Source organism: Lissotriton helveticus, chromosome 9 (assembly GCF_964261635.1).
Source record: "Lissotriton helveticus chromosome 9, aLisHel1.1, whole genome shotgun sequence".
In the NCBI taxonomy this organism is placed as follows: domain Eukaryota; kingdom Metazoa; phylum Chordata; class Amphibia; order Caudata; family Salamandridae; genus Lissotriton; species Lissotriton helveticus.
In genome coordinates, this window is record NC_136070.1 from 1,284,912,984 (window position 1) to 1,284,940,552 (window position 27,569).

At 48.7% G+C, this 27,569-nt stretch overlaps 1 protein-coding gene across 2 annotated transcripts in view; it reads left to right on the forward strand.

The window, feature by feature from the left end:
- The window catches only part of LOC144782495 (semaphorin-3A-like), a 267,163-nt gene that overhangs the window by 99,684 nt on the left and 139,910 nt on the right, over positions 1-27,569 (forward strand). For both annotated transcript variants that reach the window (XM_078661881.1, XM_078661882.1), the window contains 2 exons: positions 7,606-7,760; positions 22,752-22,814. In XM_078661881.1, the coding sequence (XP_078518007.1) occupies positions 7,606-7,760; positions 22,752-22,814 (218 nt within the window). The remainder of the gene's footprint in view (positions 1-7,605; positions 7,761-22,751; positions 22,815-27,569) is intronic.

Genomic DNA, 27,569 nt, shown 5'->3' on the forward strand with positions numbered 1-27,569 from the left:
AGATTCGGTATTTTACCACCCAATCCAATTGGGTGGTAAAATACCGAATCCAGGTGTGCATGCACATGTGTGCATGCACACCTATGCCATGTGACAAACAGACATGCCCTTAGGGCATGTCTGTGTGCCACATGGCACACATGCCTGTATTTGGGGTGCTAGAGGGTGTCAAAGTGACACCCCCTGCACCCGTGCTGGAATCGGTATTTACCGAATCGGTAATGCCCATTGATTCCTATGGGCTTCAAAGGCCCATAGGAATCAATGGGCATTACCGAATCGGTATTTACCGATTCGGTAAATACCGATTTTTACAGATTCGGTAATTCAATTACCGAATTTACCTAAATCTCCCTCCTTCTATTTTACCGATTCATAAATACCGAATCGGTAAAATTCGGTATTTATGAGTCGGTAAAATCAAATTACCTACATCTGGCCCCTGGTGTCCCAGAAACAACAAAAGGTAAAGAGTCGCTCTGTGAGCACCGTTTACTTTCTGCAGCTTCCTGTGAGACCGGGATGTCAGGCTCAACGTTTTGAAAAATAAATGACTTCGGCATTGCAATGCGGGCTGATGAAATAACAAAAGAACTAGAAACAAACACACTTTAACTTCTTGCCATGTTTCATTATTACAAATGCATGAAATTATATGTTAGACTCAAAACGTCCCCTTTGCGCGAATGATAGCGCCTCACAAATGAGGATAAATCAACCTGTATGAACAATAAGGTTCATTTAAGCAAATACAGCCCCTATGCAAAAGATGGGAATATAAAAGAATATATCTGGACATACGGAGAACAGCCATTACAACGCGGGGATTACCCCGCACTGCCATTACAACGCGGGGATTACCCCGCACTGCCATTACAACACGGGGATTACCCCGCACTGCCATTACAACACAGGGATTACAACGAAAGTCGTTACAACGACTTTCGCTGGAGGGCGCTGTTGGATAGGGAATAGTTTAATTTTCTATCCAACACCTTCCCTACTGTCAACATGGGCTGGAGTTGGAATAGAAAATTAAACTATTCCACTATCCAGCGCCCTCCAGCGAAAGTCGTTGTAACGACTTTCGTTGTAATCCCCGCGTTGTAATGGCATGCGGGGTAAAAGCCGGCGTTGTAATGACATACAACCGGACATACCGACTATTGCCTTTTTATATCTCCTTTCCATGTTCTTATGGTTCACTGAGGGATACACATGGGGAACTAGTACGTCATGGCACAGTTACAGGTTTATTTATTTATTTATTTATTTATTTATGCGTTTTTATATAGCGCGGACTTTACCCGAATGTGTCAGAGCGCTTCACAATAGGAACAGAACTGATACATGAGACCCCGAGCCAGTGGCGGGGGGGGGGGTGGTGGGTGGGGGCGAGAGATCTTGTGCCACAGGTGAACGTGGTTCACAGCGTCACAGGTGAGCACGAGGCGGTGGGGGGGCCGAGGTTCACAGAGTCACAGGTGACCCAGAGCCGATGGGGAGGGCGAGATTTACACATCTTGTCTCACAAGTGACCCTGAGCTAGTGTGTGGGGGGGGTGAGGGGGTGGGCCTGGTCATAGACCTTGTGTCACAGGTGACCCCTGCCCCTATGCCCCTATGCCCCTATGCCCCTATGCCCGCTGGCAGTAACTTGATGTTTAGTTCCGGTTCCAAGATTGAATCAAAGGCCTTTCAGAAGGCTTTGAAACACATACACAGTTACAAGTTTTACCGCCTAATAAAACTAATCAAAGACAGAAAATCTTGCAAATATTTTTTGGGAAGAGTTATTTAGCAATCTTTTTTATGAGATAAACTATTGCCACAAAAAACACGTGTATACTTTTGCAGGAGTTATTCCACCGCAAATGTTTAACTTATATGATTTTCCCTTTGCAATTTTCAAAAATTTGCGTTTTTTGACGTTCGTGAAGTTGCCTAAAATAAAAAATAAAAAAATACACACTATTTGCCAAGAGAAATCTTCGGTACAGGTTGCGATGCCTCTGAGGCTGGAAACCGGACCTTTGCAACAATCCTATTGTCAGTTTTGTTGACGTTTGACCCCTTAACTGCTCTGTTCTTTTGCGCTTCATTCACAGTTTGCAGAGTTTGGGCTTTCACTTCAGATCGGCGCTTCAATTTTCTGTAACCGTTTCATGCGTCTTATTTCTATATAACTTTTATACGGTGGCCGCTAATTTGCGGATGAATAGTGAATTGAGGGGCATATTAGCAAGAGCGTGCGATAAATATCGCAAATCGCGTTTAGCGCATATTTTTTTATCGCCGTCTATCGCTGGATCCTATTGCGGAGATAGCGCGTTATTACCAACGTGTATCTCCAATGCGATAGAAAATCCAGCAATAGCGGCAAAATCCACCAAAAACACAAGTGAAAAAGTGATTAAACTTTTATCGCTGACGTAAAGCTTGCTAATAGGCAGGGGGGGGGGGGGGATTTAGCCGTAGAATCCACCTCCCATTGAGGATAATGGCTAAGTCAGGAATTTAGCAGGTGTAAAAATTCCTGCGATAACCCCGGTTAGCGCGACTATTTTCATCGCTAACCGGGGCAAGCCTCATTGCTAATAGGTGTTACGCGTGTTAGCGGCTGTTTCCGTGGGCTTTTGGTCGGGAACGCCTACTTTGCATGTCATTAGCGATAAATATCGCTGACATGCAAAGCGGCCCCCAAAGCAGTCGCTTTTGCCAGAAAGCTGTCGCTAACAGCTGTTAGCGACAGCTTGCTGATAGGGCGATTAAAATATCGCCGCTTTAGCGGCAAAAAGTGTTGCTAAAGCGGCGAAGACGCCCTTACTAATATGCCCCTGAATGTGGATTCTACCGGCCCACCAGTAAATAAGAGATATTATTTACTGTTTGGCCGGTGGTCATGGCAACAGCAAAGAAGCGAAACTATGTACCGCCTCCTGCTAAAGCATGGAGACTGGTCAAAGAAATGTTGCTCTTTACAGGACAGCCAATCAGATGAGAGACGGGTGCAGGGCTTGATGAAGGCCGGTGAAACGTTACTGTTTACCAGCGGTTGGATAGCAGACATTCGGTGCGATTTGGTCAGTGACTGGGCACAGAAAAGAATCTTCACTATTCCCTTGGTCGAATCTAAATATCATAAAGTATTTTCTCTCTGACGGAAGCCGTGCAAACAGCAAACACACGTCACTATTTACAGCGCTGCTGCCTAAACAACCCCCATAATGCATCATTGTTACAGCACAGACTCCAACAGGCCCTCTCCACCAGGTAAAGATATACACACAAGGGGTGAACACAATTACCTCCACTTCCTGTTATGTTATGTTATGTTATGTTATTTGTACACTTCTATAGCGCACGGCCACTCCACTGGAGTATCCCGGCGCTTTACCGAAGACTCCCAACCGAAGATGGGGAAAAACATAACACCAAAAGGGCATACAAACACAGAAACAGCATCAAGATTACGGGAAGAGCCAAGTCTTAAGGGCCTTGCGGAAAGACAGAAGACTAGAGGCCTGTCTTAGAGAGATTGGAAGATCATTCCAGGCATGAGGGGCTAAGTGACGAAAAGACCGTCCTCCTGCTCTTGCCCGTTTAATAGTGGGAACACTCATCTTTGATAAGGACGAGGATCTAAGAGATCTAGGAGGGGTATACCAAGACAGTCGTTTGGAGATATATTTGGGGCCTATGCCATGCAAGGCCTTGAAAGTCGTGGTCAAAGTTTTAAACAGAATCCTTTTTGCAACTGGGAGCCAATGCAATGTGGCAAGAAGATCCGTGGCTCTGGCTTTCCTTGGAAGACCAAAAATGGCTCGGGCTGCAGAATTCTGGGCGATTTGCAGACGCCTGACCAAATATTTGGGAAGTCCCAGAAACAGAATGTTTGCATAGTCCAGCCTGGAGCAGATCAGTGCCTGGACAATAATTTTTCTGTGCTGGATAGAGACTAGGGGGAGAAATTTGCGAAGCATCCGCAGGATGCCGAAGCATTTCCCAGTGAGAGATGAAATATGTGGTCCGAAAGATAGCTTGTTGTCAATCACCACTCCCAAATTTTTGGCTTTCACAGACGAGCTAGTGGGAGGAGACATATCTTTCGGCCACCAGGTTTTCCAATCGGGTTCAGATGTACAGCCAAAGAAGAGCAGCTCCGACTTGTCGGCGTTGCACTTCAGCCCATGGCGTCCAAACCACTCGAAAACAGCATTCAAACATCCGTTGACCTGGACACCATCAAACTGACCATCCCTGTTACTTACAAAGAGGAGCTGGGTGTCGTCAGCATAGCTGACAATCCGGGCGCCAAAAGCCTCCGCTGTCACCGCCAGGGGGGCCATAAAGATGTTGAACAGGAGGGGGCTCAAGATGGAACCTTGAGGGACCCCCACTTCAAGTGGTGACATTTCAGCAGAGAAGGGTGGCGCCCAGATTGTCTGCCGGCGGTCGGCTAAGAAGGATTTAAGCCAATTCCACACCGTTCCCCGCAGACCAAAGTCCCAGAGTCTGGAAAGAAGAAGTGCGTGGGGAACGGTGTCGAACGCCGCCGACAGGTCCAGCATAATCAGTACCACTTTTTTACCAACATCCAACTCCTCCCTGATGGCATCTGTGACTTCAAGGAGCGCGGTCTCCGTGCTGAAATTTGCACGGAAGCCAGATTGAGTATTACGATACAGGTTAGTACGAAAACTGTCTTAAGGCGATTTGTACCTGATCTGCACTTACTGATGGGTGTACAAGGTCCCAGGAGTTGTGAATAGATCCGGCAGACATGTCAGTAAGATCCCTCCTAACCCCAGAGACCGAGACATGGGTACCTTAAGGCCAGCTATGAAGCGTCTCTACTCCACAAGGGCCGATGATTGACGTTTACCTGAAGAGGTGACTAATGATGCGGTGATCAGACCCCTTCCAAGACCGGGAACAGCTGCTCACTCTTCACATCTATATCTTGTTTCTGACTCACAAAGGCCCAGGAATGCCCCGGGCCAGATATAGGGTTACCAAATCGCTCCATGTTATGGGGGCGCCTTTGTTCTGCCCGGAGGTTTCCTTTAACAGTTTGTTGCATTTCTGAAAGTTGTGATTCTGGTTCAGATCAATTAAACAAATCAAACTAGCACACCTGGAAAAATGATTTGTAAAAGAAAGGCCTGATGATCGGTGGCGGCCTGTCCTTAAGGGCGGAGGGGCCCGCCCCCACCTTTTTTCCAAACATGAAGGGTGTCTGTCAGGCTAAGCAAAGGTCAGCCTAACATGCGCACTGCATGTTCACGGCAGGCAGCCACGCGGCGTGCTTGCAGTAAATGGGTCATCGCCTGGCTGCCTGACGAACTTTTCCGGGCTGAAGATGTCACAGCCCTGTTGGCGGGACCTGCTTAGCTCAGCACAGCACAGCAAATCACTTGGTGGTCATTTCCCTCATGACGAAGGACACTGACATTGTTAGCTTCAGACCTGGACACTTCACTTTTAAGCCCTGAAGCACCCAGGGAAGCTCCTTGTAGAATTATTAACCACTTCCTGTCCTCTGTCACAGCGCGGGGGCAATAATCCCTGCCACGCACCAAGGCAGGCACCATTGCACCACGGTGCAACGGTGTCTGCGTTGAGATCAGGGGCTCATTTACAAACTGTTAACGCGCTACAGCGCCACAGGCCTCCCTGCGTCGCTGCCGTGTGCCAAAAGAAAAGGGCAGAAAGGCGTTGCATCTACAAGATACGGCGCATTCCTGTCCTTCTCCCCTGCACCGGCGCACGAACAGCAGCCGCGCACCAACGCAGACACCATTACGTCGTGTTGCAAGGGGGCCTGCATTGCGGGTATGATTATTTTTGTGCAGGAAGGGTAACTTCCTGCAAAAAAACAATCATTGATGGCAGGTTCTTCTTTCTTCACGGATAGAAAGAGGAAAAAATGAGGCGGAATAAAAGGATGTCTCTTCGTTGTGCCTCTCCCACGCCTCCCCTGAGAGGCAAAGTGATCTGACGCTTTCCCACGTTAACGATTCCTAGTAAATCTGGGAATGCTTCAGATTCCACGGGTGTTGCGTGGGAACACCCACAGCAGCACCCGTTGAGCGCTCCTTTCAAGCAGTGTTCTGCGTGCAAGGGGCACAAATTTACAAGGTCATGGAAAGCCACGCAAAGTGGCTTTGCGTGGCCTTGCATGTATTCTGCAGCACTTGCACCAGTGGAGCATAAAAAAGTGACGCTCCAGCGGCGCAAAAGTGCTGCTAGGGCCTCGTAAATGAGGCCCCAGGTTGATGTCTCATATCTTAATTTTGGCGCGGCCCCATATTTACGCTGCCATTGTAAATATGGGGCAGTTTCTGAAACAATGGACGTTGCAGTGGAACACCCATTGCCCTCCCTTTTCACGCTATTACTGCGTGAAAGGGGGCCTTATTTACAAGGCGTCTTTAAGCCATGCTAGGTGGCTTAACGCTGCCTTGTAAATAAGGCACAGCTCCTATCGCCACCACAACATCGAAAAAACGGACGTTGTGGTGACAATAGGGGCTCGTAAATATCCCCCCCTTAAGTTTTACATCATCAACAAAGAATACGGGGTCATATTTACAAGCCCCTATGGTCACCACAAAGAGGTGGGCAATGGGTATTGTGGTGGGCGCTCCACTGCAACACCCATCGATTTGAACCATATTTACAAGGGCGGCATGAATACGGGGCAGCAGCAAAATTAAGATCAGGGAAAACCTGGTCTTACCCTGGAGCAATGAGAATACATGTTTAATTTCTCCTTGTTTTGCCATTCCCATGTGTGCTGCATTGTGCCGCACACATGGAAACAGCAAAAGGACATTCTACATATAAAGAATAATTTTCTTTAAAAATGCTGTTTTACAACTTGTGTGTGTGCTGCATTGAGCAGCACATATAGAAGTTACAAAACACAATTTCAGCTTGTTTATGTGCACGAAGGGGGGACCTTCCGGCACATAAACAATCATTCCCCTTAATGCAGGCACCCTTGCACTAGGGTGCAAGAGGGCCTGCGTTGGCGCTAGGCAGTTAAATTATCACCAGCGCAGGAGAAAATGCAAGGTTGCACTGTATTATTGTAAACACGGTGCAGCCCTGCGTTTCAGGAGTGGCGGAGCGCAGCGTTAAATCAAGGAGGCTAACGCCACACTCCGCCACTTCCTTGTGAATATGTCCCATAGTGTTCTTCGTCAGGTGTGAACCCTTTATGCGAATGCTACCCTTAGTCTATGTAGTGCATCCCCATGGAAGCCCCCTACACACCCTGCCATCAGCCTCGGCCCCCGAGGCCCCCATTGATAGCACCTAGAAGCCCCCCTGAGGACCAGCCCTGGCTCCCGTTCACTTTGTACTTTGTGTGACGCTGGGCGGATGTAGTGTAATGTAGTGTAATGTTCACCTCGTGTCCTAACTGCCCTCAAGTTAACTTTTTTACCCTCTCCATACACTACTTTTCTGGACCTGTTACCTCTTAACCGGGCAGTGTCTCAGCATTAACTGTTACTGTCCGGACGACTGGTAGGGCAGTACTCCCTCCATCCCGGGGCAGTTTCTGAGGCTGACACCTGCCTCTGTGCTTTCCTTGCAGAGCTGCTCCAGAGCGGGAGGATGCTGTTCCTGCCCATCAATGCCACCGACCTGCACTCCCTGCTCCTGGACGAGGACAGTGGAAGGGTCTACGTGGGTCTGGACGACCACCTGCTGTCCACGAGCCTGGATGACATCACTGGAGACGTCAAGACGGTGAGGCCAGAAGGGGCGGGGGAGTGGCTGCGATGGTAAATCTGCTAGGGCTGGACTGTTACCATGAGGCACATGGTTAAGACTTATTTGCATATGGCTGGGTCCAAACTGGGGTGGCGGAGTGAGCTAAAGGACGATGATGAATTTAACCCAGATCTGTGACAGCGGGTAAGTGTCTGAAAAGTTTCAGCGCTCCGTCCATCATCTCGTGCTTGTTATGGTAAATCTGTAGGCCAACCAATCAATACATTTATAGAGCGCACTGCTCACCCGGTAGGGTCTCAAGGCGCTGGGGGGGGGAGGGGTCAGCTACTGCTCGAAGAGCCAGGTCTTGAGGAGCTTCCTGAAGGTGAGGTGGTCCTGGGTCATTCGCAGGTGGGTGGGGAGGGAGTTCCATGTCTTGGCGGCCAGGTAGGAGAACTATCTTCCTCCGGTGGTGGTTCTGCGAATTCGTGGGATGGTGGCGAGGGCGAGGCTGGCGGAGCGGAGCTGGTGGGTCGGAGTGTAGAAGGTGAGGCGGTTGTTGAGGTTATGGAGAGCTTTGTGTGCGTGGGTGAGGAGTGCGTGGGCATGGATCTGTGTCACTATCACTCCTGGTAAACATCCTCCTGGAGTCTGCAAAAGGTCACACGGAGGTGACAACCACCACTTGTCTTTGTTGTCATTTCTATCATTCAAGCAGTGTTTATAGAACTTAAGCCATGGTTATTATTGTGAAATCATAACGGTTAAGGTCGTGTTACATTACTTCCCGGGAAGATTCAGAGTTAAATGTCATATGATATCACTTCCTGTGATGTCATTAAGCTCAAATCTCATTTCAGTTACCCCAGGCATTTTCATGGGGAAGGGTTTTCTAGATGGAAAAATATTCTACTTCTGGCTTTGCAGAATTGTACAATTCTGCACTAGGTATTTAGGAAGCCTCAAAACAGTGACACAAAATAGACACAAAACAGACACAACAATAAGCCTGGAAACCTGTGCCTGGTGTGGCATTCCAGTTATACTATTACACCTGTAGGGGAATTGAGAAAAAAAGAGTCACATAACTCCGCCCGTACCTTTACACTTTCAATGTTGAATTGGGCCACAGACTTTAAATAGTAAAGGCAGAACTACACAATTCTTGATGCACCAGAACTACACAACCCATGATGCACCAGAATGACACAATCCCTGATGCACCAGAACTACACAACCCATGATGCACCAGAACTACCCGATCCCTGATGCACCAAAACTACACAACCCATGATGCACCAGAATGACACAATCCCTGATGCACCAGAACTACACGATCCCTGATACACCAGAACTACACAACCCATGATGCACCAGAATGACACAATCCCTGATGCACCAGAACTAGAACAATCCCTGATGCACCAGAATGACACAATCCCTGATGCACAAGAACTACACAATCCCAGATGCACCAGAACTAGAACAATCCCAGATGCACCAGAACTACACGATCCCAGATGCACCAGAACTAGAACAATCCCAGATGCACCAGAACTACACGATCCCAGATGCACCAGAACTAGAACAATCCCAGATGCACCAGAACTAGAACAATCCCAGATGCACCAGAACTAGAACAATCCCAGATGCACCAGAACCAGAACAATCCCAGATGCACCAGAACTAGAACAATCCCTGATGCACCAGAACTACACGATCCCAGATGCACCAGAACTAGAACAATCCCAGATGCACCAGAACTACACGATCCCAGATGCACCAGAACTAGAACAATCCCAGATGCACCAGAACTAGAACAATCCCAGATGCACCAGAACTACACGATCCCAGATGCACCAGAACTAGAACAATCCCTGATGCACCAGAACTACACGATCCCAGATGCACCAGAACTAGAACAATCCCAGATGCACCAGAACTACACGATCCCAGATGCACAAGAACTACACAATCCCAGATGCACCAGAACTAGAACAATCCCAGATGCACCAGAACTACACGATCCCAGATGCACCAGAACTAGAACAATCCCAGATGCACCAGAACTAGAACAATCCCTGATGCACCAGAACTACACGATCCCAGATGCACCAGAACTAGAACAATCCCAGATGCACCAGAACTACACGATCCCAGATGCACCAGAACTAGAACAATCCCAGATGCACCAGAACTAGAACAATCCCAGATGCACCAGAACTACACGATCCCAGATGCACCAGAACTAGAACAATCCCAGATGCACCAGAACTACACGATCCCAGATGCACCAGAACTAGAACAATCCCTGATGCACCAGAACTACACAATCCCAGATGCACCAGAACTAGAACAATCCCAGATGCACCAGAACTACACGATCCCAGATGCACCAGAACTAGAACAATCCCTGATGCACCAGAACTACACGATCCCAGATGCACCAGAACTAGAACAATCCCTGATGCACTAGAACTACACGATCCCAGATGCACCAGAACTAGAACAATCCCAGATGCACCAGAACTACACGATCCCAGATGCACCAGAACTAGAACAATCCCAGATGCACCAGAACTAGAACAATCCCTGATGCACCAGAACTACACGATCCCAGATGCACCAGAACTAGAACAATCCCAGATGCACCAGAACTAGAACAATCCCAGATGCACCAGAATTACACGATCCCAGATGCACCAGAACTAGAACAATCCCTGATGCACCAGAACTACACGATCCCAGATGCACCAGAACTAGAACAATCCCAGATGCACCAGAACTACACGATCCCAGATGCACCAGAACTAGAACAATCCCAGATGCACCAGAACTAGAACAATCCCAGATGCACCAGAACTACACGATCCCAGATGCACCAGAACTAGAACAATCCCAGATGCACCAGAACTAGAACAATCCCAGATGCACCAGAACTACACGATCCCAGATGCACCAGAACTAGAACAATCCCTGATGCACCAGAACTACACGATCCCAGATGCACCAGAACTAGAACAATCCCAGATGCACCAGAACTACACGATCCCAGATGCACAAGAACTACACGATCCCAGATGCACCAGAACTAGAACAATCCCAGATGCACCAGAACTACACGATCCCAGATGCACCAGAACTAGAACAATCCCTGATGCACCAGAACTACACGATCCCAGATGCACCAGAACTAGAACAATCCCAGATGCACCAGAACTAGAACAATCCCTGATGCACCAGAACTACACGATCCCAGATGCACCAGAACTAGAACAATCCCAGATGCACCAGAACTAGAACAATCCCTGATGCACCAGAGCTAGAACAATCCCTGATGCGGAACAAGAAAATCACAGAATACCTGAACAACTGCAGGAACGCCATCAACGAATATCACCAGCGCATAAGAGCCACCAAGAGGACCTTTATCAAGAACAAAATCCACTCTAACGCAAGTAACGCAAAGGAACTCTTCAACATCAAATAGCAGTTCACCAAACACCCCAGCGAAGCCTCGAACATCACTCCATCCTAGGAGCTCTGCAACATGCTCAGCTCCTACTTCCACCTGAAAATCAAGGCCCTCTACAACAACTTCAGCGAACAGACTCCGGACACCACCCCCTCTCCACCACCGACAACCAGCCGACCATCACCACCTGGAAACCTGCTATCACGGAAGACACCACCGCAACCATGAAGAACACCCACTCAGGAGCCCGCACGGACCCCTGTGCACCGCCGCCACGATAGCCCCCGAACTAGGCCAGGCCATCAACGCCTCCCTCAAATCCGGCATCTTCCCCGACGACTGGAAGTGGGCAGAAGTCAGGCCCCTCCTCAAGAAACCCTCGGCAGACCCGACGGACCTGAAAAACTACCGGCCAATCTCCCTTCTTCCCTTTTCAGCCAAAGTCACAGAGAGATTTGTCAACACCCAACTGACCGGTGTGGCACGGTTACAACGAATTTTTTACAACGCACTACCATTACATCGCAACTTTTACCACGCAAACCATTACAACGCATTGCGCTGGGGGGCGCTCTAGGATAGGGAATAGGTTAATTTACTATCCAATAACCTTCCCTAGTGTCCACGGGGACTGGAGTTGGAATAGTAAATTAAACTATTCACTATCCAGCACCCCAAAGCGCTATGCGTTGTAATGGTATGCGTGGTAAAAACCGCGTTGTAAAGGCATGCGATGTAAAAGCATGCGTTGTAGTGACACCAATCCAGACCGCCCTCCTCACCACCACCGATGACGTCCGCAACCTACTTGACCAGGGCCACACTGTGGCCCTCATCCTACTAGACCTCTCCACAGCCTTCGACACAGTCTGCCACCACACTCTCGCCGCCAGACCCCACGACGCCGGCCTACAGGGAACCGCCCTCGACCAGATCCACTCCTTTCTCACCGGCAGAACCCAAAGGATCAGACTCCAACCATTCCTCTCCGAACACACAGGATCAACTGCGGTGTACCGCAAGAATCCTCACTCAGCCCCACGCTCTTCAACATCTACATGGTCCCCCACGCCGCCATAGTCGGGCAGCACAGGCTGAGCACGGTGTCTCACGCCAACAACACCCAGCTCATCCTCTCTCTCACGAAGAACCCCGAAAACACCAGACTCAGCTTTCAAGAAGGAATGAAAGACGTCACAGCCTGGATGAGCGACAGCTGCCTAAAACTGAACTCGGAGAAGATCGAGATCCTCGTCCTCGGTCCCTCCCCCACAGTGTAGGACAGCTCCTGGTCATCCCCTGCCCTCGGAAACACACCCACCCCGACGGACCACGCCCGTATCCTCTGCATCATCCTAGACTCTTCCCTCACCATGACTCGCCAGATTAAAGCCGTCCCCTTGACCTGCTTCAACTCGCTCCCCATCCTCCGCAAAACCTTCAAGTGGATCCCCCATGAATGCAGAAAGACCGTCATCCACGCTCTTGTAACTAGCAGACGGGACTGCGGTAACGCCCTCTATGCTGGAATCAACAATACCCTGCTACACAAGCTCCAAACCATCCAGAACACCACAGCCAGACTCGTCCTCGGAACCCCACGACATGAGCACGTGACCCCGCACCTACGAGACCTCCACTGGCTCCCCATCAAGAAGAGGGTATTCTTCAAGCTACTCACCCACGCCTACAAATCCCGCCACAACATCGGGCCCAAATACTTCAATGAAAGAGTCTCTTTCCACGTACCCAAGAGAGACCCCGCTCCGCTGACCTCGCCCTAGCAACGACCTTGTGTATCCGCAGGACCAGAGCAGGCGGTAGAGCCTTCTCCTACATCATGTCAAAGGCCTGGAACGAACTCCCAGTCAACCTCAGACGCTCCCCTACTCTGCACACCTTCAGGATGAGCCTCAAGACCTAGTTTTTCGAAGGACCCAGAGCTGCACCCACCCTCCCCCCGCCGCCTTGAGACCCTCACGGGTGAGTAGCGCGCTTTATCAACCTCTGATTGATTGATTGATTGATGCACCAGAACTACAGATCCCTGATGCACCAGAACTACACAACCCATGATGCACCAGAACTACACGACCCATGATGCACCAGAACTAGAACAATCCCTATGCACCAGAACTACACAGCCCCTGATGCACAAGAACTATACAACCCCTGATGCACCAGAACTACAGACTTAATGATTTTTTTTTTTTTTGACTGGTTTGTATAGCGCGAACAAGACCCTTGCGGGTATCAGAGCACTGGCATATACAAACATAGACATATAAATACAGTGAATTATATGAATACAGTACTGGGAACAAGTAGAGATTAGCGCATAACTACAGGAGTGTATAAGGCAAGTACAAGTGAATTTGGACATGAGAATCGATTTCACTTCCTTTTTTTAAAAAGCCGCAGATGGATTAAATCTCGTTTCTGGGGGTAAGGCGTTCCATATCCTGGGGGCCATTCTTGAGAAGGTACGATTGTATGTTTTTTTTCTTGGAGAAACGTTGTGGTTTCAGTAGAAGGTTGTTAGAGCTCCTGGTAGACCTGTTACCGCCTGATAGTACTAGTTTCTCCGCTAGGTACCTCGGGGTTTTGTGATGTAATGCCTTATGTGTCATACAGGCGATTTTTAACTGGATTCTGGCCTCAAAAGGTAGCCAGTTGAGGGCCTGAAGGTCAGGAGAAATGTGTCCGTTTCGTTTGGTGCCTGTGACGAGTCTGGCGGCTGTCTTGATTGAGGCTCTGAGAGGAGTGGTCGTTGATTTGGGTAGACCACAGAGTGCGACACTGCCATAGTCAACTCTGGGAATTACTAGAGTTTGAACAGCCTGTTTGAAGTCATTTGCGGGTATGAAGGGTTTCAATTTTCTTAGTGTGTTTATCTGAAAATGTGCTGCTTTTGTTGCAGCGCTGATGTGCTTTAGCATGTTTAGCTTATTATCTAGGGTTATTCCCAGAGATTTAGCGGAATAAATGATGAGAGGTTGACGGTCGAGTGCCGTTAGATGCTTCATCCACTCGCGGATGATCGTTGTTTGGTTGGAAGGGTTGATTAAGAGGAATTTTGTTTTTAGTGTGTTTAGTTTTAAATGGTTCTTAGCTAGCCAGGTCTGTGTTTCTTGGAGCGTTGAGTTAAGGGACTTGGGGGCATATTATCAACAACTCGCGATTTTTATCGCTAAATAAGCTTAGCGACAACATTTTTTTTTTCGACGTGCATCACCGGATTTTATCGCAGAGATAACCTGCTATTAGCAACGTTTATTTCTAAAGCGATAAAATATCCGGTGATAGCGGCGAAATGCGTGAATATCCCAGCGATATTCAGGCATCAACACCAATAGGGTCTTAGCCTGAATATCCACCTCCCATTGGATATACAGGCTAAGAAGTGGTCTGAGCAGGTGTTAGGTTTTGGAGATATTTGCGCTTATTGCAAATATTTCCATCGCTACGCCTGCGTTGATAATAGGCGATAGCGATGTTACCGACTGCTTTCAGTCGCTAACGGGTTGGGTACGCCCACTTTGCATGTCATTAGCGATAAATATCGCTGACATGCAAAGCGGAGCCCAAACCGCTCGCTTTCACCTTAAAGCTGTCGCTAACTGATGTTGGCGACAGCTTGCTAATAGGGCGATGAAATGATCGCCGCTTTGCGGACGAAAACGGCCGCAAAAGCGTCGATAATTTCATTTCGCCCGCCTTGGTAATATGCCCCTTGATGTCTTCAGGAGATGGACCTTAATCTAGAGTTAAGTAGAGTTACACTCTAGAAGTGGATGCAGACGCCAGAACCAACCCTTGGCCTCTGTGAAAGGTCTTTGCAGACAGATGTGTGCAGCGGTTCTTTATTTTAAGGACTCTGGTTGTTGCTAAAACTGAAAGCAGGAGGTTGCTTCCGGTCTAAGGCTGACACAGCTGCTGCAACCCATCAGCCCTGCAAGTGACACGTTATGTGTCTGATCACCGAAGGCTGAAAGCAGTTTGGCCTTTTAAGCTCAGTGTTTAAAACTTTCACCAGGCCACAAGGGCTGTCTGCCTTCAGCAGAATAAACGAGACGTTCGAAAAGTTTCGAGATCCAGAGCATCACAAACATTCAGGGAGTCCAGACTCCGACTGCCCGTGCCCAGACTGACCCTTGAGGCGACCTCTCCCCTAGGGGCATTCACCAAGAAAGGCCCACCCCCTGCTGGGCTGTGAATCTTTTCATTTTTATTTTAATTAGGGCCTAGTAGGTTCTTAATAAGGTTCACATCTCGAGCATGCTGGGCTCGCTGTGGGTTGGTACCCTGTGTCTGCCCCTGCAGGTGGGGTGTCTGAGGGTGCCTGGCAGGCCCGGGGGTGTCTGGGCCCCTGTGTCTGCACTCGGGGGCCCCTGCGTCTGTCCTGGGGGTGGAGGGGTCTGGGCTCGCTGTGGGGTGGCACCCTGTGTGTGCCCCTGCAGGTGGGGTGTCTAAGGGTGCCTGGCAGACCGGGAGGTGTCTGGGCCTCTGCTCCCAGGTGTCATCTCAGAACCTGCATCTGCCTCGGGTGTCTGCTGGGGGGACGGGAGGGGGGAGCCCCCCCCCCCCGGGTCTGCCCACAGGAGATGCCCTCTGCTCGCCTGCCCTCGGTAGGGGCTGCTGGTGGCACCCCCATGTTTATGTTAAACAGCCTCAGTGATCCCAGCTGCCCCCGCCCCCCCCCCGTCTTGTTACTACAATAATTACAGGAGAGAGAGGGCCACGGGTCACTGCCCTCTTTCTTCCTGAGGGCCCGGGGCCCCTGGTGGGGAGGGACAGCGTCAGGCTGAGGCGGAGGGGGTGCGGGTGGGGGAGGGGATATAGGTGCCTTCCACGTTCCACTCCCTGGACCCTACCCGGGCCCTGCACGTTTATTTTATTTTATTTAATGCAGTTTTCTATAGCGTGAACTTTACCCAAAGGTGTCAGAGCGCTTTACAAAAGAACCAGGTAAGTTACAAAAGGTACACAAGATACAACAAGCACGCTAACAAGTTACATATATGCAGTTACAGAGGTACACAGGATAGACTGAACACGCTAACAGGTTACATATATGCAGTTACAGAGGTACACAAGATACAACAAGCACGCTAACAAGTTACATATATGCAGTTACAGAGGTACACGAGATAGACTGAACACGCTACAAGTTACATATATGCAGTTACAGAGGTACACGAGATAGACTGAACACGCTAACAAGTTACATATATGCAGTTACAGAGGTACACGAGATAGACTGAACACGCTACAAGTTACATATATGCAGTTACAGAGGTACACAAGATAGACTGAACACGCTAACAAGTTACATATATGCAGTTACAGAGGTACACGAGATAGACTGAACACGCTAACAAGTTACATATATGCAGTTACAGAGGTACACAAGATAGACTGAACACGCTAACAAGTTACATATATGCAGTTACAGAGGTACACGAGATAGACTGAACACGCTACAAGTTACATATATGCAGTTACAGAGGTACACGAGATAGACTGAACACGCTACAAGTTACATATATGCAGTTACAGAGGTACACGAGATAGACTGAACACGCTACAAGTTACATATATGCAGTTACAAAAGGTACACAAGATACAACAAGCACACTAACAAGTTACATATATGCAGTTACAGAGGTACACGAGATAGACTGAACACGCTACAAGTTACATATATGCAGTTACAGAGGTACACAGGATAGACTGAACACGCTAACAAGTTACATATATGCAGTTACAGAGGTACACGAGATAGACTGAACACGCTACAAGTTACATATATGCAGTTACAGAGGTACACAGGATAGACTGAACACGCTAACAAGTTACATATATGCAGTTACAGAGGTACACGAGATAGACTGAACACGCTAACAAGTTACATATATGCAGTTACAGAGGTACACAAGATAGACTGAACACGCTAACAAGTTACATATATGCAGTTACAGAGGTACACGAGATAGACTGAACACGCTACAAGTTACATATATGCAGTTACAGAGGTACACAGGATAGACTGAACACGCTAACAAGTTACATATATGCAGTTACAGAGGTACACAAGATAGACTGAACACGCTAACAAGTTACATATATGCAGTTACAGAGGTACACAAGATAGACTGAACACGCTAACAAGTTACATATATGCAGTTACAGAGGTACACGAGATAGACTGAACACGCTAACAAGTTACATATATGCAGTTACAGAGGTACACGAGATAGACTGAACACGCTACAAGTTACATATATGCAGTTACAGAGGTACACAGGATAGACTGAACACGCTAACAAGTTACATATATGCAGTTACAGAGGTACACGAGATAGACTGAACACGCTAACAAGTTACATATATGCAGTTACAGAGGTACACAAGATAGACTGAACACGCTAACAAGTTACATATATGCAGTTACAGAGGTACACAAGATAGACTGAACACGCTAACAAGTTACATATATGCAGTTACAGAGGTACACGAGATAGACTGAACACGCTAACAAGTTACATATATGCAGTTACAGAGGTACACGAGATAGACTGAACACGCTACAAGTTACATATATGCAGTTACAGAGGTACACAAGATAGACTGAACACGCTAACAAGTTACATATATGCAGTTACAGAGGTACACGAGATAGACTGAACACGCTAACAAGTTACATATATGCAGTTACAGAGGTACACAAGATAGACTGAACACGCTAACAAGTTACATATATGCAGTTACAGAGGTACACAAGATAGACTGAACACGCTAACAAGTTACATATATGCAGTTACAGAGGTACACGAGATAGACTGAACACGCTAACAAGTTACATATATGCAGTTACAGAGGTACACAAGATAGACTGAACACGCTAACAAGTTACATATATGCAGTTACAGAGGTACACGAGATAGACTGAACACGCTAACAAGTTACATATATGCAGTTACAGAGGTACACAAGATAGACTGAACACGCTAACAAGTTACATATATGCAGTTACAGAGGTACACGAGATAGACTGAACACGCTAACAAGTTACATATATGCAGTTACAGAGGTACACAAGATAGACTGAACACGCTACAAGTTACATATATGCAGTTACAGAGGTACACAAGATAGACTGAACACGCTAACAAGTTACATATATGCAGTTACAGAGGTACACGAGATAGACTGAACACGCTACAAGTTACATATATGCAGTTACAGAGGTACACAGGATAGACTGAACACGCTAACAAGTTACATATATGCAGTTACAGAGGTACACAAGATAGACTGAACACGCTAACAAGTTACATATATGCAGTTACAGAGGTACACAAGATAGACTGAACACGCTAACAAGTTACATATATGCAGTTACAGAGGTACACGAGATAGACTGAACACGCTAACAAGTTACATATATGCAGTTACAGAGGTACACGAGATAGACTGAACACGCTACAAGTTACATATATGCAGTTACAGAGGTACACAGGATAGACTGAACACGCTAACAAGTTACATATATGCAGTTACAGAGGTACACGAGATAGACTGAACACGCTAACAAGTTACATATATGCAGTTACAGAGGTACACAAGATAGACTGAACACGCTAACAAGTTACATATATGCAGTTACAGAGGTACACAAGATAGACTGAACACGCTAACAAGTTACATATATGCAGTTACAGAGGTACACGAGATAGACTGAACACGCTAACAAGTTACATATATGCAGTTACAGAGGTACACGAGATAGACTGAACACGCTACAAGTTACATATATGCAGTTACAGAGGTACACAAGATAGACTGAACACGCTAACAAGTTACATATATGCAGTTACAGAGGTACACGAGATAGACTGAACACGCTAACAAGTTACATATATGCAGTTACAGAGGTACACAAGATAGACTGAACACGCTAACAAGTTACATATATGCAGTTACAGAGGTACACAAGATAGACTGAACACGCTAACAAGTTACATATATGCAGTTACAGAGGTACACGAGATAGACTGAACACGCTAACAAGTTACATATATGCAGTTACAGAGGTACACAAGATAGACTGAACACGCTAACAAGTTACATATATGCAGTTACAGAGGTACACGAGATAGACTGAACACGCTAACAAGTTACATATATGCAGTTACAGAGGTACACAAGATAGACTGAACACGCTAACAAGTTACATATATGCAGTTACAGAGGTACACGAGATAGACTGAACACGCTAACAAGTTACATATATGCAGTTACAGAGGTACACAAGATAGACTGAACACGCTACAAGTTACATATATGCAGTTACAGAGGTACACAAGATAGACTGAACACGCTAACAAGTTACATATATGCAGTTACAGAGGTACACGAGATAGACTGAACATGCTAACAAGTTACATATATGCAGTTACAGAGGTACACGAGATAGACTGAACACGCTAACAAGTTACATATATGCAGTTACAGAGGTACACGAGATAGACTGAACACGCTAACAAGTTGCATATATGCAGTTTCAACTTTAACAAGTTAAATATTTATATTGTAAAAAAGTAAAATAAAAAAGGTGCCAGCGTTAGGTTCAAATAGGTGTAAAGTGCATGTTTACAAGTTGGCCTCATGCGAGTGCCAGGTGGCCGGAAGGGTCAAGAAATGGGTTGAATTATTCCAGGAAGTGTCTTTGGAAGAGGAGGGTTTTAGGATCTATTTTGAAGGTCTGGGTAGAGGTGGTGGTTGGGGGGATGGAGGAAGCGAGTTCCAGATTCTGGTCGCATTACCAGAGAAGGCTTGAGCCATCATTCTTTCCCTTTTGAAGGTCGGAGGTTCGAGCAGTAAGTTGTCCCCATTGTGTAAAGGTCTAGAACCGCCTGAGATTTTGAGTTTATTCGCCAGATAGCGAGGGGTGGGGGTGGGGGGATGCAGGGCTTTGTGGGTGATGCAGGCCGTCTTGTAAATTGACCTTGCCTCGATAGGAAGTCAGCGAAGAGACAACAGTATGGGTGTGATGTGATCATTTATTTCTTTTAGCCCCACGTACGAAGGAAGCTGCTGAGATGAAGATGGATTTTAGAGGGTAAAGGTGGGGTTTGGGGGGGCAGCAAGGAGAGAGTGGCAGAAGCCCAATCTGGAAAGAACCAAAGATTGGACCAGGGTTTTTAGGTCTTGATCAGGAAAGAAGCGCGAAGCCCCCAGAGAAGGCGCTGTTGGTAACGTGTTCATCCAAGATTGGATAGGAGGAGGAGAGAGTGCGGTCCAGAGGAGAAGGAATTCTGTTTTGGAAGGATTCCGTATTAGTCGACGAGTCGCCAGCCAGTGGTGGGTGCAGTTGAGCGTGGTGTTGAGGATTGAAATGTCATGAATGGACGATACCTTTAGGTAGGTATGGGTGTCATCCACATATAGGTGATAATGGATCCCAGATTTTTTTAGGAGATCCCCCAGCGGTTCGATGTAGAGGTTGAACAGTATGGGCGCGAGGATCGAGCTGTGAGGGACGCCTTGTCCAACAGCCATTGAAGTAGAGAGACAATTTGCTATTTTGATCATCTGGGATCTGCCCGACAGGAATGCTTCGAACCATTTGAGCACCGTGCCTTCAAAACCCATTCTTAGATCTAAAGAGTTCAGAAGAGTGTCGTGATTAACAGTGTCAAAGTCTGCGGATAGGTCAAGAAGAATCAGGAGACGAGATTCACCAGAGTCAAGTACTCGCAGGGCTTCATCGATCACTTGACGCAGGGCTGTTTCGGTACCGCAGCCTTGAGTGAAACCAGATTGGAATTCATCAAGGAGGGAGTTGACCTTAATGTGTTGGGAAAGTTGCTTCACCACACAACGTGCTGTGATTTTAGCAAGAAAAGGAGGGTTGGTGATAGGGGAAAGTTGTTGAGATCTTTCACATCTGCAGAGGGTTTCTTAAGAAGTGGGGTTACCTGTCTTGTTTTAAGGGCAGCAGCAAGGTAGCCTCAGTTGAGGAAGAGGTTGATCAGACCGGTCCAGTGGGAGAGTGTGTGGGTGTAAAGGTCAATGGCAAAGTCACTGGGATGGGGTCGAAGGAATGGTTAGAGGGTTTAATTTCTAAAATGCTTTCAAGGAGGCCGTTTTGGTGATGATGTCAACGTTCTGCCACAGGACTAAGGATTTACGGTCCTGGGGGGGGGCGGGGGGGGGGAGGGGTGACCTGATCCACAAGTGATTTTACTTTTTCATCAAAGAATATTACAAAATCTGCAGCTATCTTGGGGGGTCGGCAAATATGGTGAGAGAGGGAGTTGGTCTTTATGCTGATCCCCCTTACCCTGGCTCTTTAAAAACCTCGAAACGAAGCAGGAATCAGATAGGTTTCAAGGTAATTTATTAACCATTCAGGTTGGAGAGAGTTTATATGTTATTTGTAGAGTTCTCCTGACTGGGGGTTACTGGAAGGGGCAGTGAGTCACTAACAGTCCCTTAGATGTTACTGAGGTTCAGGGAGTGTCACTGGGCCCGATTCACAGAACTAACTTAAGACAAAATCCTAAACTTACTACGATTTTGGTATTCACAGGAGGCACTTACTCATTTGGGATTCACAGAAGGCACTTACTCATTTCGGTATTCACAGAAGTTAGAAGTCCTAAATGCCTTCTGTGAATACCGAAAATCTTTAAGTTAGGATTTTTCTCAGTTAGGACTCCTAACTTTTGGACTCCTAAATGCCTTCTGTGAATACCGAAAGTCTTAAAGTTAGGATTTTTCTCAGTTTAGGAGTCCTAACTTCTGTGAATACCGAAATGAGTAAGTGCCTTCTGTGAATACCAAAATGAGTAAGTGCCTTCAGTGAATACCGAAATGAGTAAGTGCCGTCTGTGAATACCGAAATGAGTAAGTGCCTTCTGTGAATACCAACATGAGTAAGTGTCTTCTGTGAATACCAAAATGAGTAAGTGCCTTCTGTGAATACCGAAATGAGTAAGTGCCTTCTGTGAATACCAACATGAGTAAGTGTCTTCTGTGAATACCAAAATGAGTAAGTGCCTTCAGTGAATACCAAAATGGTAGTACGTTTAGGATTTTGTCTTAAGTTAGTTCTGTGAATCCGGCCCAATGTGAGTTGTAGTGGGGCGCAATGAGCTGTGGTGAGTCACAGTGACTTACCGTCATCATGAATGAACATTTTCTTCTGAGCTATGCTCACATGGTCTCTGCAGTCACTATCACACGTTCTGTAAGCGGTGCCCCATGGCGGGAGGGTTGGGAACATTGAGTGCTCACTACTTTTGAAGTGAAGTGTGATGATGACGCAGACCAGCTCACTGAAGTCATGGTTAGTGCATCAGACAAGAGATGGCTCCTAGGGATTAGAGTTCCACACTGTGACAGGTTTCATGTGTTCTTGATATGTTCCTGGTTCTCAGCAGACGCGTTGTTCTTGTTTCTATTCAGTGATGCATCAGCTCCTGCTGCTCGCACTGTCTCTGCTGAGAGAGTAATTGTCTCATATGTCTCTTCTCTTGTGACAGCTCCACTGGCCGCCGACTCCGCAGCACGTGCACCAATGTCAGATGGCGGGAAAGGACCCTAAGGTGAGTGCTGCTGATAATGGTATTCATTCAACGCCAGGGGGTAAAGGGACACCTGTCCTGCCCAACAATGCAGTAAACTATATTTAATATAACACTCTGAGGTTCCGGTCTCGAATATCGAAATCCAAAACATAGCACAGAAACAGAAGATAAACAGAAGAAAAAACACAAGCAGCACACCCGTCTGAGCCACCTAAAAGGCAGATTGCAGCTTGTAATGACAGAGGAACTCCCAGCAGAGGATCAGAAGCAAACACTTGTGGAGTCTGAGGTTAAACCCCTTTGTATCTGCGTTGCAGACACTGGCACAGTACCCACACATAGACACATGACACATCTACACAGAGACACACACCACTTGCGCACAGAGATAAACAACACATCCACACAGAGACACACAACACATCCACATGGAGATACACAACACATCCTGTTAGAAATGGGATTTTTGGTAGACTGGGGCGTGGGCCAAAGCCAGGCAACAACCACCAATCTAGTCAGAATAAGGGAGTTACACTTCTAAAACAACCCCTGCTCACCCCCTTGGTAGCTTGGCACGAGCAGCCAGGCTTATCTTTGAGGCAGTGTGTAAAAGATTTTCACATAACCAACAGTAATACAGTGTACGCACTGCAAAAGGACACCACACGTTTAGGAAAACATCCAATTTTTATATACTTAAGACAAGACAACATACAATAAAAATCCACAATACTATTCCTAAAAATCAGCAGTTATCAAAATAAGTTTCAAACACATTCCTTGATGTCGATAGGTCCGTCCGGGGCTATCAAGGCGTCGTAAACAACAAATCCAACAGTTCTGGCTGGTCGCGGGGTCATGGGCCAGCTACAGTGTCGAAAAGACCCGCAAACAGTACCTGTGAGAAATGCAGGGCGTTGAGGCCCTTGAAGTCACTCGCGTTGCAGGTCAAGCTCCTCTCTGATGGAATCAGGAGCACTGGCGCTGACAGGTGTCGGGTGCTGCGGTGCGAAGTGCAGCGCTGCGGCGTGCGGTGCCCTCAGATCACGGTATGAGCAGCGGCTCGTGGTGGCATCAGATGGCATCGTCGGTGAGACCAGGGTCGCGGTGCGAGATGAAGGCGGTGCTTGTCACGGTGCTAGCAGGTCATGGTGCAAGAGTTGTCGTCGTTGCTGAAGTGCTGTCGTCGGCTAACGAACAGGAGTCGATGGCACTGGCGTCGGTAGGCCAAGGCTGCGGTGAGGAATGAAGGCGGCGCGTCGTGTGACGAGCGGTGCCCTCAAACCACAGTGCAAGCAGCAGCGTAGACTTTCGGCATGGAGCAGTGGCGTCAGGGAGGCCAAGGCGTCCTCGTGAAGCCAGGCAGTGCGGAGTGCGGTGCCCACAGGTCACAGTGCGAGCAGTAACTTGGTGGCAGCATCAACAGGTGTCGTTGGTGAGACCAGGGTCGCGGTACGGCATTGCGGCGGTGTGCTCTGCGGTGCCAAAGTTTCGGCGTGAAGTAAGGCGATGCGGATTGCAGTGCCCACAGGTCGCAGTGCAAGCAGTGGCTCGGTGGCGGCGTCAACAGGCATCGTCTGTGAGACCAAGGTTATGGTGCGGCATTGCGGCGGTGCCCTCTGCGTTGCCTTCAAGACACGGAGTCGGCATTGGCGCCGTAGACGTCGTTGAGTTGCTTTTTCTCTGTTTGCAGCACAAAACACACAGCCCCCAGTGCTGCGGGCAGAAGAGCTTGAAGTCTTTGTGGTTCCTGAGACTTCGTGAACAGGGGGCAAGCTCTACCTCAAGCCCTTGGAGAGACTCACATATTAGGTTGCAGAAAGTCTAGTCCAGGCCTTTCACTGCCCAAGACATGAGCAGCCACTGCAGGTCAGCCCAGCAAAGCACCCAGCAAAGCAGTCGTTCCTTTATGCAGCTTCTCCAGCTCTTCTTCTTGGCAGTCTTCTTGATCCAGATGAGTTCTAAAGTTCAGGGGTCTGGGCCCCAGTATTCATCTCCAAAAATCCTTTGATCTTCCAGCAGAGTGTCTGTGCCCGTGCAGAACCAGTTGGGCATTCCCTGGCGTGAATTCCTGGCAGGAGGTGGAGACAGCTTTGTCAGAGGCAGACCAGGCCCGTTGAGGTGCAATGAAATCGCCTCCCCTTCCCCCAGTGCTTAATTTGGGTTGGTGGTTTCCGGGGCTCAGCACCAGCACTTAATTGTCAGCACCAGGGCTTGTGCAAGTCTGCCACAAGGTTGCACTATCTGGCTAATTTAGAGATGACCCAACAAAAGTTAAATATTACCTCAATATACATTAAAAAGGAATATTACCTGCCGGCCAAGCCATTCTTATAGCTCTGGTGGCCTGAAATAGTCCGAATTGTCAAACTTGTAGGAGTGTGGATACTAGTACGTGTATTGTTACTATCATAGACAGCATGGTAGGGAGTATATGTGGTACGTGCTGCAGTGCCATCCTGACTAGAGCCCCGTCACTAATTTCTTTGCAAATTAAGCCCTGCATTCCCCCATCGTAGCCAGGTCTATTCAGCCTTTTCCTGACCTACCTAGACTATCTGGAACCTCTCCGACCCCCCCAGCCTTCTGTCATCCAAAACCCAGACAGGCAATCCACATTCCAGCAGAGGCACACGGGATGACTGAGCAAGAACATACCCACTTTCTAAAAGTGGTATTTTCAAACGCAGAATGTAAAAATCACCTTCTCTAAAGATGCATGGTTAGAGTCTGAGTTTAGGCATACTAAATTTTATTTTCTTCCCGAATTCCCTGGGCCAGTTTTGTATAAGATGTCATAAACAAACCTCCCATTCTGTCCTATGGGGAACTGGTAGCCGTGCAACAGTGAAAAAGAAATTGCCTGTGTTGGAAGGGCGACCCCAGGGGAGACAGAAGGTGTCTGACTGTCCGCCCCGAGGCCCACCTCTCTGTATGGAATAGGCCGAGCGCCGTAGGGAGGCCTCCTTGGCGAGGCTCCTCTCCTACAATCGTAACAGCAGAGCAATCACACTACTTACAGATAGACACCACACAGGAAGGATGTTCACAAGAATCTTTATATAAGTATTCAAAGCAAGTTCTTGGCAGGGTAGCGGCAAGGATCGAGGGATCCGTAATGTCGTGGTCTCGGGGGAAAGGGGGCAGCGGGACAGTCTTGGCACCCACTGGTGCGTGGATAGTTCAAGGGTTCAGGCCGCGACAGCGTCAGCAGGACCTCGAAGGTGGTTCAGCTTGGACAGGCCGCGACAGCGTCAGCAGGGCCTCGAAGATAGTTCAGCTTGGACAGGCCGCGACAGCGTCAGCAGGGCCTCGAAGGTGGTTTAGCTTGGACAGGCCGCGACAGCGTCAGCAGGGCCTCGAAGATAGTTCAGTTTGGACAGGCCGCGACGGCGTCAGCAGGGCCTCGAAGATAGTTCAGCTTGGAGAGGCCGCGACAGCGTCAGCAGGGCCTCGAAGGTGGTTCAGCTTGGTCAGGCCGCGACAGCGTCAGCAGGGCCTCGAAGGTGGTTCAGCTTGGTCAGGCCGCGACAGCGTCAGCAGGGCCTCGAAGATAGTTCCAGGTGCAGGAGTTAAGATCAGGATCAGCCGCGACGAGGTCAGCAGGGCGTCGACTCCAGATACAACTGCCGTCTTGATCCGGGGCTGGCCCAGATATAGGACTGGAGGGCTTTGATGTCCGGACCCTCGCAACTGGGGGTCAGAGGGGTCGGGATGAAGGTGTCCAGACACCCAGCAGGGGGGCGGAGTCAGCGCCCAGGGAGCCGGGAGAGTGATCGATACCAGGCGTCAGGGGGCGGTGGCAGGCCCATCGAGACTCTCCTCCTCCGGGGTCTGGTCGAGTGGCCACTTTACCACCTGGGAGGATCCTGGTGCCTCGATGTCTGGGCTTCGCTGGGGTCGGGCCCGGGATGGCTGCGGCCACGTGTTCCGGGCGTGAGGGTCCCAAGATGGAGTCGGGCCGGAAAGGGTGGCCTGGTCAGGGTGCCAGGCTGGCAGCGTTGGCGAGCAGGTCCTGCCGGGGTACCAGGGAGGGGGAGAGCTGTAGGTGGCCCGGGAGGCTGCTCGCGCCGATGGTTCGTGAATGTGCGTGTCAGGGGGGTCGATAGTCGGTGAATGGAGGGCCGATGTCGTCCCGGGCCCTACCATGCGGACGGGGCCGGACCACGCCACGAGGCCGTGTCCAACACACGTCCCCTCCAGCTGAAGGCGGGGAGAGTCACCCATCTTCCTGGGGGCTCTCTTCGTCGAGGCGGAAAAACCGGGACAGGCCGTCAGCGTTGGCGTGGTCACTGCCAGGGCGATGCTCCACAGTGAAATCCATGCCTTGGAGGGAGATGGACCATCGCAGCAGTTTGGGATTTTCGCCACGCATGTGCATCAACCACCTTAGGGGCCGGTGGTCGGTCTGCACCCGGAAGTGGGTGCCGAAGAGGTAGGGCCTGAGTTTCTTGAGGGCCCACACAACAGCGAAGGCTTCTCTCTCGATGGTGCTCCATCGCTGCTCTCGGGCCAGCAGCCGCCGGCTGATGAAGGCCACAGGATGGTCAGTTCCCGCGGAGTCCATTTGTGATAGGACCGCCCTGATGCCGTGCTCCGAGGCATCGGTCTGGACCACAAACTCTCGGCTGTAGTCGGGGGCCTGGAGCACAGGGGCGGTACACATGGCTGCTTTCAAGGTCTCGAAGGCCACCTGACATGGGGGTGTCCACTGCACTTTTTGGGGCCGGTTCTTCGAGGTCAGTTCTGTGAGGGGGCCCACAATGCTCCCAT